Here is a 14,265-nt window from a genome sequence, read left to right as displayed (position 1 = left end):
TACATGTTTATCAATACAGCATGTCACTAACAACACGTACATTCATCAGTATGGTACATGTTTATCAATACAGCATGTCACTAACAACACGTACATTCATCAGTATGGTACATGTTTATCAATACAGCTTGTCACTAACAACACGTACATTCATCAGTATGGTACATGTTTATCAATACAGCATGTCACTAACAACACGTACATTCATCAGTATGGTACATGTTTATCAATACAGCATGTCACTAACTACACTAACATTCATCACTATGGTACATGTTTATCAATACAGTATGTGACTGTCAATGTCAATAGTGGACAGTTCTAGGCCTACACTGGTACTCACCTGGATGAATGACCTTTTCCACACATCGGTGGGACTCCAGGCCTACATTGGTACTCACCTGGATGAATGACCTTTTCCACACATCGACGGGACTCTAGGCCTACACTGGTACTCACCTGGATGAATGACCTTTTCCACACATCGACGGGACTCTAGGCCTACACTGGTACTCACCTGGATGAATGACCTTTTCCACACATCGACGGGAGTCCAGGCCTACACTGGTACTCACCTGGATGAATGACCTTTTCCACACATCGACGGGAGTCCAGGCCTACACTGGTACTCACCTGGATGAATGACCTTTTCCACACATCGACGGGACTCTAGGCCTACACTGGTACTCACCTGGATGAATGACCTTTTCCACACATCGGTGGGACTCCAGGACTACACTGATACTCACCTGGATGAATGACCTTTTCCACACATCGATGGGACTCCAGGCCTACACTGATACTCACCTGGATGAATGACCTTTTCCACACATCGACGGGACTCTAGGCCTACACTGGTACTCACCTGGATGAATGACCTTTTCCACACATCGGTGAGACTCCAGGACTACACTGATACTCACCTGGATGAATGACCTTTTCCACACATCGATGGGACTCCAGGAATTTAGCCACAGCCAAGCCATTCTTCATGTGTTCCTTCATCCTAACATGGAGGGTCTTCAGACCTCTGTTTACCAAGAAACAGTCAAATGGGGATGGGATTGGTCCAAATGCTATGGAAAATCAGAAATGAAAGTAAGGAGGCATTCATATAAATAACCCTCCACAGCCTGGAGATCTCAGGTATGACCTTGACTGAAGGCCACCAGGTGTAGAGGTTGATGTTAAAATACAAATAAACAAGATTCTGGAGATATCAGTGATATCACGTTTAAAGCCTTTTACCATTTTGTAGGAACCGTAGCTCTTCACCAAGTTTGTCACTGTTAGTGGCCAATGCACCCATCACAGAATCAGAGTGACCTGGAAATATAAACGTTACAGGTAATCTCTATCATAATTACAGGTACAAAGGTATTATATAGACCAACAGGTAATCTCTACCATAATTACAGGTACAAAGGTATTATATACACCAACAGGTGATCTCTGTACCATAATTACAGGTACAAAGGTATTATATACACCAACAGGTGATCTCTGTACCATGATTACAGGTACAAAGGTATTATATACACCAACAGGTGATCTCTGTACCATAATTACAGGTACAAAGGTATTATATACACCAACAGGTGATCTCTGTACCATGATTACAGGTACAAAGGTATTATATACACCAACAGGTGATCTCTGTACCATAATTACAGGTACAAAGGTATTATATACACCAACAGGTGATCTCTACCATAATTACAGGTACAAAGGTATTATATACACCAACAGGTGATCTCTCTATCATAATTACAGGTACAAAGGTATTATATACACCAACAGGTAATCTCTGTACCATAATTACAGGTACAAAGGTATTATATACACCAACAGGTAATCTCTGTACCATAATTACAGGTACAAAGGTATTATATACACCAACAGGTAATCTCTGTACCATAATTACAGGTACAAAGGTATTATATACACCAACAGGTGATCTCTCTACCATAATTACAGGTACAAAGGTATTATATACACCAACAGGTGATCTCTCTATCATAATTACAGGTACAAAGGTATTATATACACCAACAGGTGATCTCTGTACCATAATTACAGGTACAAAGGTATTATATACACCAACAGGTGATCTCTGTACCATAATTACAGGTACAAATGTATTATATACACCAACAGGTGATCTCTACCATAATTACAGGAACAATAAGGGCATGCCTCACTATCTCACTACTCATGTCCATTGTAGTTCAGAAAAATGCTTACAAATGTTAAATTCCATTGTCCTACCATAATAAACACATCTACAATGAGGAATAGTTGATGTGTTAACCATGTGGTAGGATTTAACAAGCTAAGGATCGTCCTGTCCAATATGCTTTAATATCATAAAGTCTTACCATTCATATACTTGGTCAAGGAATGCATCACAATATCAGCTCCCAAACTGAGCGGCCTCTGTCAAAAAAATTAGGTTCCGATTATAAACCAGCTTGTTACAATATGGTATGTGTTTATATTTTATGATTAAACAGTATACCACAATTCTAAATATTGTGACTATTCGAAACATTAACAATGATAACTGACAATTCCTTACTTTAATAATCAACTAATTAATCATCACTTTCATTACCAAGTAGGATAAAAGCCAGATATTCAACAGGCCATGTAATGTACCTGCAGGACTGCAACTTTGATTTAAATCCCCTCAAAATATACATGTATTTGTCAGTGGATCCAAGTCAAAGACGGAAAACAATAAGTTTACTTTGTTAAAATCATGAGGATGTGATCATCCCGATGTCACAAATGATGGGTAATATAACATAATTGTGTATTGGTATAATGGAATAACTTTCCAATGTAGTTAATCTGTTACATACCATGTTTTGAAATTTGCTATAAGATATTGAAAACATAATCATTTGCAGGGATACTATATTTTTTTGTAAATTGAACTCAAAAATACCCAACTTACCACAAATATACAAATACTTCACATTGGTCATTAGTCTGATGAAGGTGACAGTGAAGTCATCAATATGTCAAACTCTTAAATGTCTTATTGGTCGTGTTATAGAACTTCTATAATATAGGCCGATATTGCTTGATCTAAACTATGAAGTACAAGGAAATATTGATTACCATGCATTATAGCATCAGTTGATGTAAGTTAATCAATTATATTTGATCAATGTCCTATCATCAGATGATGTACGGGTAGGTTAATCAATTATATTTGATCATTGTCCTTTCATCAGTTGATGTACGGGTAGATTAATCAATTATATTTGATCATTGTCCTATCATCAGATGATGTACGGGTAGGTTAATCAATTATATTTGATCATTGTCCTATCATCAGATGCCACTCAACATTGTAGGTCCACAATTTAAGTGAAATAGTCCATTATGATTTGGGACAGCGTTGTCCTACCAATACAGTAACAAGTGGGTCACCCATTATGATTTGGGACAGCGTTGTCCTACCAATACAGTAACAAGTGGGTCACCCATTATGATTTGGGACAGCGTTGTCCTACCGATACAGTAACAAGTGGGTCACCCATTATGATTTGGGACAGCGTTGTCCTACCGATACAGTAACAATTGGGTCACCCATTATGATTGGGACAGTGTTGTCCTACCAATACAGTAACAAGTGGGTCACCCATTATGATTTGGGACAGCGTTGTCCTACCAATACAGTAACAAGTGGGTCACCCATTATGATTGAGACAGTGTTGTCCTACCGATACAGAAACAAGTGGGTCACCCATTATGATTTGGGACAGCGTTGTCCTACCGATACAGTAACAAGTGGGTCACCCATTATGATTTGGGACAGCGTTGTCCTACCGATACAGTAACAAGTGGGTCACCCATTATGATTTGGGACAGCGTTGTCCTACCGATACAGTAACAATTGGGTCACCCATTATGATTTGGGACAGCGTTGTCCTACCGATACAGTAACAATTGGGTCACCCATTATGATTTGGGACAGCGTTGTCCTACCATACAGTAACAAGTGGGTCACCCATTATGATTTGGGACAGCGTTGTCCTACCATACAGTAACAAGTGGGTCACCTATTATGATTTGGGACAGCGTTGTCCTACCGATACAGTAACAAGTGGGTCACCTATTATGATTTGGGACAGCGTTGTCCTACTGATACAGTAACAAGTGGGTCACCCATTATGATTTGGGACAGCGTTGTCCTACTGATACAGTAACAAGTGGGTCACCCATTATGATTGGGACAGCGTTGTCCTACTGATACAGTAACAAGTGGGTCACCCATTATGATTGGGACAGCGTTGTCCTACCGATACAGTAACAAGTGGGTCACCCATTATGATTGGGACAGCGTTGTCCTACTGATACAGTAACAAGTGGGTCACCCATTATGATTTGGGACAGCGTTGTCCTACCAATACAGTAACAAGTGGGTCACCCATTATGATTGGGACAGCGTTGTCCTACTGATACAGTAACAAGTGGGTCACCCATTATGATTTGGGACAGCGTTGTCCTACTGATACAGTAACAAGTGGGTCACCCATTATGATTTAGGACAGCGTTGTCCTACCAATACAGTAACAAGTGGGTCACCCATTATGATTGGGACAGCGTTGTCCTACTGATACAGTAACAAGTGGGTCACCCATTATGATTTGGGACAGCGTTGTCCTACTGATACAGTAACAAGTGGGTCACCCATTATGATTTGGGACAGCGTTGTCCTACTGATACAGTAACAAGTGGGTCACCCATTATGATTGGGACAGCGTTGTCCTACCGATACAGTAACAAGTGGGTCACCCATTATGATTTGGGACAGCGTTGTCCTACCGATACAGTAACAAGTGGGCCACCTATTATGATTTGGGACAGCGTTGTCCTACCATACAGTAACAAGTGGGCCACCACTACTGTCTCAACACTTACCTGAAAGTATGAGGACATAAAGGTGTTGTCCACGACCACGAAGATGTCTTGGTTGCTGGCTCTGACCACACTGACCACTGCTTCAATGTCCACTAGCTGCATAGTGGGGTTGGTAGGTGTCTCCATCCATACCATCTGTAACAAAGAGATTAACCCATACATCAGAATATACAGTGTACAGGACTTACTAATAAGTACTGGTAATAATAGCTGAGCTATACTACACACAGACACCTAGGACCTCTCCAGCAAGTTTACTAGATAGAAACCAATATGTAAGAATTTGGCATCAAGAATGAGACTTTGGCAAGTTCTAGACAAAAGCAAGCATACTGGGCATTGTTAAATTAATACATGTCCTCTACCAGCCCCTGCTAAAAATAGTAACAGTGACCATCACCCAAAAACCCTGAAACTTGAACTTGTCCCGTGATATAATGGTCCTTTATCATTGTGAAGTTTGATCAAAATCCCTCAAGGAATGAAGCTGCTAGAGTGCTGACAAACTTTTTCATTAAGTAGATACGTACAAGACGAACAGAAGGGAAACTTACAGTCCCCCTGGTTTCACTGGTAGGGGACTAACAATCTCATTCTAGAAATTGATCATTAAAGACCAGATAATTCAGCAAATTACAGTCCCCCACCAGATGTGAAATTAAATTCAAGAATGAAAAGATAATGAATTAGGGTATGAATAAATCCAGGAACCTCACTCCTTTTCATGGGCAATTTTAGAAGTTCAATTCAATTAAACCAACGCCCAGAGTAAGATAAGCCCATGCTTCAGTTAGAATGTTAGTGACACGTAGTACAGTAGATCAGCCTTGAACACTTGTATATCTCGATGTAGGTCAAAGTGACCTACTTTTTATACATGACAAACACCGTCTCACCTAATTAAAAAGTGAACTCATGCCCCTAGTATGAAGTTCCAGTGACAAGTCGTGTAGGGGACAGAGATTGAATAAATCTTTTCTTTGTGTAGGTCAAAGTTCGAAATTCAAGTCGGTGACCTACATTTGATACATGACACCACTTCACCTAACTTCTTGATACCAAAGAAATGGTGATACCCGGAAGTGTTCCTTCTTTATCATAGTTATAAAAACCTTCCTAACAGTGATGCTTCTGAATTCAGACTGTGAAATCAACACCAGTGGTGGTTGTTGAAGTAAGCTTTATCTTGGGCCATACACATGAGGTAGGTAAATTGGTACCATACATGATCAAGCGGTATGCCTGTTTACCCTAAGTAAACAAATAAAGCTGAAAACTGGATTTTCACATCTAATTTACATGAGGCCCCAAACAGGTTATTTTTTATATGAAAAGGAAGCTACCAGTAGGTCAGGCTTTATTTTTAATTACAGTGTTGAAGTCCTGTATAAGGTCAGTATCAACTAGGCTAGCTCATGTTAAAAAATACTGCTCATATTTCATTTGAAAAACTTTTCTTGTTTACAATGAAATAAATATCCATTTAGCCATTCATTTATATATCTTTATGTAATTGTATATATACATGTACATGTATTGCTTGATAATAAAATATTTTGAAATAAAATGAAATAAATATCCCCCATTGTGCCCTATAAGCACAGAGGAAACAGGTCAGTCCCAGTGTACTGCCTTCTATGAATTCATCAACTTCCATAATATTAACACTGCAGCTGCTTCAAATTATCGCTGGATTCGGACCAGTCTAGATGGATCACTTTTCCAAACCAAACCCTCTCTAAACTGGCCAAATAATAATGTACTGTGCATAATCGGTCTAGAAAAGTTCCAAAGCATATTAACATTTCCAGTGGACTTCCCTGCTGAAAGAGTATTATCTATTCCTTAACACCCATAACATGAATGGATCTGTGAAAGAGACAATATTTTCCATGTTACTGATCTTGTCAAGGTATTTTACACTATTGTATTTCAGTAAGCTACCAAGATGTCTACATACCATATAGTAATATAGGAATTAATTGGTCTGACCTAAGGATCTGTGAAGGGGACAAACTTTTCCTATACATACATTCCAAAAGCTACCAAGATGTCTACATACTATAAGTAATATAGGAATTGTATGACCTACCTTGGTGTTGGGTTTGATTGCAGCACCAACATTCTTGGCAACAGTGCAATCCACAAATGATGTTTCAATTCCCATTCTTGATGCCACTTTCTTGAAATATCTGTTTGTTCCTGCATGAAGTAAGTCAGTGTGGTACAAAATTGTTTGAAATTTCACCACAGTCCACTACGAAAACACGCCAGAAAACCAACAGTCCTGTGTACATGTAATCACTACTGTATGTATGCTTCATCTTCAATTATTCCCTCTATAAAGTTACGCTGTAAATTCAATAAGAGTACTGCGGGGCAGAACAATCTACAGCCATCCCATGCCAAAAAGTCCCCCATTTAATTAAAAGACCCTATTCATATAACATTCCATAACAAACCAAACACAAACCCTGAATTAATTATCAACATATTTACAATTGTCACTGTTTCTGAATTGATAACCGAAGTGTGAGCAACTCTGTGTAGAATGTGACCCAGTTTGACACATATGAATATGTGTAAATATTGACAAGACTTCTTTCAGCAAACCACATTTCAGTGATTACTAACAAGCACAATGCCTAATTTTCATATCAATATCAAATCATTTATCAAAACATCAAATTATTTATCTCATAAAAATGTTGACATCAAATTTAAAATTCATTACATAAAATTTTAAGACAACTGTAAAATTGCTGCAATAAAAAAATATTTCAATTTAATGAGAATTAAACCATTGAAATAAGGGAACATATATATCTTCTGCTGACATGGAGAAAATTGGCAGGGTTTACCTGTCTGTCAAAATGGCTTTTGCAAATGGCTGTGTTGTGCATAGATAAACTTGACAACAAATTGAACGTAGATCACACAAGTTAAATGTGTGTGTCTGACTTTGAATGCTGTTATTGTTAAAAAAAAATACTGTAAATATAAGTATCAACATTTCATTTTATTAAGTTTATGAGATCATAAATCAAATGGAGCACTTTGTAAATTGTTTGGTAAATTGTTTGTAATGCTTTGCGTTTATACAATTTACCACACACTCCATTGGATTTATAAAATAAACAAAGTAAAAGGTTAATCCTTATACATGCTGAATATACAGTATATATAATCACTTTTCAAATGATAAGTAAAAACTTACCACCATAGAGATCATTCATACTGACGATGTGATCACCCTGTTTGAGTAGGTGAGTGATGGCAGTAGTGGTGGCCAAACCAGAGGCAAACACCATTCCTGAAATATAATCAATAGTCACACTATAATGTTTGTATTTCTGTTACAGATTTACTACTAGGGTCAACCATAGGAGGAATCAGGATAAACAGTGGCCAAAGCTCTCTGTAAATTTGGTGGGGGTGGGGGTGTTCTCCACCTTAGAGGTATACTCGTCTAACTACTTATGATGAATATTTTCAGTAAAAATGATTGATATGGAATTAATTGCCATAATTATCCTGTAAAGAACTCGGGCAGCTTTGACTCAAATGCTAGGTGTTAGTTATACTGTCATCGTCGGTTACCCATGGATGATCGCACTTCGCTAAGCTACACTTATCACTTTTAAATAGTGCAGTGCAACCATTGCCAACCAACTGTGAGTATTCGATGAAGGCATACTGCTGGACAAGGAAATATACGACAGACCTGGTCATGTTTTAATTACCACGCATGGCATTGGGCTTATTCTGGTAAGATATGGTACCAGCAAATTAAATGTTCATTTATGTGAAAATATATACATACCAAGCTTGGCCCCCTCTAAAGCAGCAATGCATTTTTCTAAACAATTACGAGTAGGATTGCCACTTCGGGAGTACTCATATCCCTGTAATTATAAGAACCATGACACTTACTTCATAGAATTCAAACACCTGATATTGAAATAGCTGTTAATTAGTGATAGACCCAACTTGTTGTCATATGATTTGTATGTATTTGACTTAAAAATTCCCAATTAAACTTATCTAGGATTCACTAATGAATGGAATATTGACATCTTTGCGTATTATAAGTAGGCAATGAAATGTTTAATCTAAACCATGATTGATAATGAGAAAAATTACAATTAGATTATCATACAGTTGATTAGTTAATCAATTTGATGGGATCATTGTGTGACCTATCCCATCCTTTTATCAAAGAGGTTGCCAATTGATTGTCTTTGTTTTTACTGACTGCAAGGTTAAACATATTATTGATGTTTTTGACTAAAGTGTTGACGACTTCATTGTTATACTAGAAATTACTCTTGATGTGTTACTCAGGAACAAGAAGTATGCAGCCTTTCAATTAAAGTAAGCATGAATTTCACAGTGATAAAGTGATCACCTTGACATTTAATTAAATACAGGAACACAAAACAAAATCTGACATTTTGTCTTAAAAATGGAGGTCAAATGTCAAAATAATCAGCTTCTTTCATCATTCATGTATGGTCCAGAAACAAATCCATTCACATTTTGCCTTACACAGTTCAAAGGTCAAAACATAAATTGGGCATATTGACCTTCCTTTTCAGTTATTAGATGTGATACCTCATCTCCCAGGGTTGACCTGTTAAATACAAGGCATTGTCTTCCAGTGATGTACCCAAAAACATGAAGGTTAAACATGTATAGTACATGAAACATTCATAACTATCTTTGTTTCATTGGGGTCAAAGTTCAAATATTGGATACAGTGACCTACTTCTTACAAGGCTAGTATAAGTAGTTAACAGTACCATTACACAAAATATCGCCTCTCCAAACATATCCATGGACACAAACGTTTAAAATATATATTTAACATTACCCCTAGGATGGACAGTCACTTCCAAGTATATAAGGGAAGGGAGACAACTCCCAAAAAGAATACTCAAACAACGTGGTTCTTACACAATGTTGTCCAGGTCCCTCTTGTTTGAATGTTGTTGACATGGAAATCATAGGTACAACAGCTTTGCATTTCCACTGTTCTGGTTCCTGTCCAGCATGAATAGCATCTGTTGCAAAATGTTTGAATGGTTTCAAGTTTTCCATGGTGGTGTGCTTCGTGAGACTTTCGTCGTTGAACGCGGATATGAAAGGACCTTCACCTTCAAAAGCACACCCACAGTACAATATATTTTGAAATGAAAATAAATTAAGGTCTTATTAAAAATTAATCACTGGTAAATAGATTACAAAATTATAGCAGCTTCAAGTTCACGAGGAAAAATCTGCATCAGATACATTTTGTCTGCAAATCGCTAATTAGAATAGATTGAAAAATACGCAACTGCGGTTGAACCTGCACATGTTTGGAAAAATCGGGGTGTGTCAATATCCAGCCATATGATTGGATAATTTTATTTGGAAACCTGTTACCAAAGCTGACGACGCAAGTAAAAGGCTTACGCCATATCGTGTATTAAATTCATTTCCTTTTCCAGCTGTCACCGTGCATTTAGTTTAGCTTTATACAGCAGGTATCAGTTATACATATTTATGAATACCAAGACAACAATATATTTGTACTTGAATATATTTTGCTTTGAATAAACAAGTCTGTTTGTCATAATATTATGTACGCGATGGTTTATATTGCATGTTTTCGGGTACTAGATCTACTTGATTATATATTTTGTTTTAATTGATATTTGTGTTGGTATTCTATTATCTTGTGTACAGTGTGTGCAAACAGGGAAATAAAGTTTATGAGACATTCATTTTTAAAAGCGTGTATTTAAACTGTTTGATCTTGGACTAAATACACCAATATAGACATCCATGATACCTATATACATGTATAGCTATAATATATGTTCACCGAAAAACAATGTTACCAATGGTGTCCCTGATCATTCACGCGTACTGTAAAAGTAATGCTATCATAAACTCAAATTTGGTAAAAAAAAAAAAAAAAGTTATTAAAACTTTATTTTTGGAGGTACACTTATTCCGTAATACATACATGTATATTTATGATGCGCCGTTTTACTATTTATTTATTATTTTTGTTATCAGAAAAAAATAAAGCAAGAATTTTGGATTTACATTGGCCTACACAATATGAAAATCGAATTCGTGGTATCAAAAATTCATGATTTTGATAACAAATAAATTTTATATCAGAAAATCCATTTTTTGATATGTGTAATATACATTGTATGTATGAATCAGAGTCCGTAGCTACGTAGCCCTCGGTATAGATGTCTTCGAGTTAGTGTCAGACACCCGCCACATTACCCGAGTTTAGAGAAAGAGTAGGGTGGATCGTCGATGGCATTGGCGTACTATCCCTTGTTACTTTTCCCCGTTCTGCACAAACTGTAAATACTAACATTCATGCAATTACCAAAATCCTCCTCCATTAGCTAATAGCTATAATAACGGTGCCAAGACAAAGGTATTTTTACATGGCTCCTACGAGGCAATGGAAGCCGCAGTAAAATACGCCAGGGTGTTAATATTGTATTGTTTATCTTGGATGCGTTGTCTTTCTACATCGCAACACAGGATTGACCACGTACCAAAGTCACATCGCATGGAAGTTGATGATCATGACATTGACCACGTACCAAAGTGAGATCACATGGAAGTTGATGATCATGACATTGACCACGTACGAAAGTGATGTCACATAGAAGTTGATAATCATGAGATTGACCACGTACCACATGAGATTAACCACGAACCACATGAGATTGACCACGTACCACATGAGATTGACCACGAACCAAAGTGATGTTGCATTACTAGGACCCAAGGGAATCCTCTGTTCAAAATATTCTTGATTATGTTTCAAGATGGCTGCATACCTCAGAACCATACACTGTTCAACATGTGTTGTACTGCACATCTTACTCTGTAATCTATAAGATGGTCAGCTACATATGACAGGTAGTAAAAAGTGTGCTCTATTTTTACAAGCGAGTGATTCACTGAAATAGGGAAACACATCTTGTATATATATATATATATATATATATATAGTAATAATAATAAAAAACACAAACCAGAAATTCACACTGGCGCTTTCAACATGCTTTGAGAGTCATGTACAAAATACCCAAACGATCCGCTAATTTTAATCGTCAGAAAAACTACGTTGGTTACTAAATATCTTAAACCTGACCAAATAGTAATTCACCAGAAGAACTAAACCACACACAATATGCCGCATTCCCAGGACCGATACAGTGGGCTAGTATGTCGGTAGGAGAGACGATACGAGAGCCTACAACACCTGGTAGGTATTGTATGTAGATACATAATGTATATGCTGATGCATGAATATTAACCTTTAGATAAAAATGTCCCACTTTCATCCGGTATGCTGCTGTGACACTTCTCTGCCTTTTTAATCAAAGCGAACTCCTGTAACATTTAGCATAGGTTAAATGTCAACCTTGCTTTATTCCTCAAATATCATGATTCTAGATATCTGATTAAGTAAAATAACTTGTTTGAGTGTTTGTGATCACTATGACATTGATTTTAAAAGTAACTGTTTTAAAAAAAATCCGACCTCTGTATGTGTCGTTTTGCACGGCTCGCTATTTATATGTCTGTTGCATGGCTCGCTGTTGAGTTGTCCGTTTTACATGGCTCACTGTTGAGTTGTCTGTTTTGCATGGCTCACTGTTGAGTTGTCTGTTTTGCACGGCTCGCTATTTATATGTCTGTGTTGCATGGCTCGCTGTTGAGTTGTCTGTTTTGCATGGTTCGCCGTTGAGTTGTCTGTTTTGCATGGCTCGCCGTTGCGTTGTCTGTTTTGCATGGTTCCCTGTTGAGTTGTCTGTTTTGTATGGCTCACTGTTGAGTTGTCTGTTTTGCATGGCTCGCTGTTGAGTTGTCCGTTTTGCATGGTTCACTGTTGGGTTGTCTGTTTTGCATGGTTCACTGTTGAGTTGTCTATTTACATGGCTCACTGTTGAGTTGTCTGTTTTGCACGGCTCGCTATTTATATGTCTTTTTACATGGCTCGCTGTTGATTTGTCTGTTTTGCATGGTTCACTGTTGGGTTGTCGGTTTTACATGGCTCAATGTTGAGTTGCATGTCTGTTTTGCATGGTTCACTGTTGAGTTGTCTGTTTTACAAGGCTCGCTGTTGAGTTGTCTGTTTTGCACGGCTCGCTATTTATATGTCTGTTTTGCATGGCTCGCTGTTGATTTGTCTGTTTTGCATGGTTCACTGTTGAGTTGTCTATTTGCATGGCTCGCCGTTGAGTTGTCGGTTTTACATGGCTCGCTGTTGAGTTGTCTGTTTTGCATTGGCTCGCTGTTGAGTTGTCGGTTTTACATGGCTCGCTGTTGAGTTGTCTGTTTTACAAGGCTCGCTGTTGAGTTGTCTGTTTTGCACGGCTCGCTATTTATATGTCTGTGTTGCATGGCTCGCTGTTGAGTTGTCTGTTTTGCATGGTTCGCCGTTGAGTTGTCTGTTTTGCATGGCTCGCCGTTGCGTTGTCTGTTTTGCATGGTTCCCTGTTGAGTTGTCTGTTTTGCATGGCTCACTGTTGAGTTGTCTGTTTTGCATGGCTCGCTGTTGAGTTGTCTGTTTTGCATGGTTCACTGTTGAGTTGTCTATTTACATGGCTCACTGTTGTGTTGTCCGTTTTGCATGGTTCACTGTTGAGTTGTCTATTTACATGGCTCACTGTTGAGTTGTCTGTTTTGCACGGCTCGCTATTTATATGTCTATTTACATGGCTCGCTGTTGATTTGTCTGTTTTGCATGGTTCACTGTTGAGTTGTCTGTTTTACAAGGCTCACTGTTGAGTTGTCTGTTTTGCACGGCTCGCTATTTATATGTCTGTTTTGCATGGCTCGCTGTTGATTTGTCTGTTTTGCATGGTTCACTGTTGAGTTGTCTATTTGCATGGCTCGCCGTTGAGTTGTCGGTTTTACATGGCTCGCTGTTGAGTTGTCTGTTTTGCATTGGCTCGCTGTTGATTTGTCCGTTTTACATGGCTCGCTGTTGAGTTGTCTGTTTTGCATGGCTCGCTGTTGAGTTGTCTGTTTTACATGGCTCACTGTTATTGTCTGTTTTGTCTGGTTACTGTTGTGTTTTGTCAGTTTTGTCTGGTTCACTGTTATTGTCTGTTTTGTCTGGTTGTCAGGTACCATGTCTGTTTTGTCTGGTTACTGTTGTGTTGTCAGGTACTGTGTCAGTTTAGTCTGGTTACTGTTGTATTGTCAGGTACCGTGTCACTGTTTTGTCTGGTTACTGTTGTGTTGTCGGGTACCGTGTCTGTTTTGTCTGGTTACTGTTGTATTGTCAGGTACCGT

General features: G+C 38.1%; 1 protein-coding gene across 1 annotated transcript; it reads right to left on the bottom strand.

Annotated features, from left to right (window-relative positions):
• Positions 1 to 669: 669 nt before the first annotated feature.
• Positions 670 to 10,093, bottom strand: LOC117320412 (cystathionine gamma-lyase-like). The gene is made up of 9 exons (XM_033875013.1): positions 9,892 to 10,093; positions 8,759 to 8,840; positions 8,153 to 8,248; positions 7,028 to 7,137; positions 4,936 to 5,070; positions 2,379 to 2,436; positions 1,249 to 1,326; positions 948 to 1,076; positions 670 to 773 (listed from the first exon to the last, which is right to left on the bottom strand). The coding sequence occupies exons 1-9, from the start codon at positions 10,033 to 10,035 to the stop codon at positions 688 to 690; spliced, it is 918 nt and encodes a 305-aa protein (XP_033730904.1). The 5' UTR covers positions 10,036 to 10,093; the 3' UTR covers positions 670 to 687.
• Positions 10,094 to 14,265: the final 4,172 nt, after the last annotated feature.

Source organism: Pecten maximus, unplaced genomic scaffold (assembly GCF_902652985.1).
Source record: "Pecten maximus unplaced genomic scaffold, xPecMax1.1, whole genome shotgun sequence".
Lineage (NCBI taxonomy): Eukaryota > Metazoa > Mollusca > Bivalvia > Pectinida > Pectinidae > Pecten > Pecten maximus.
Note: the sequence above shows the minus strand (reverse complement) of the source record. Positions and strands in the feature narration are given on the sequence as shown.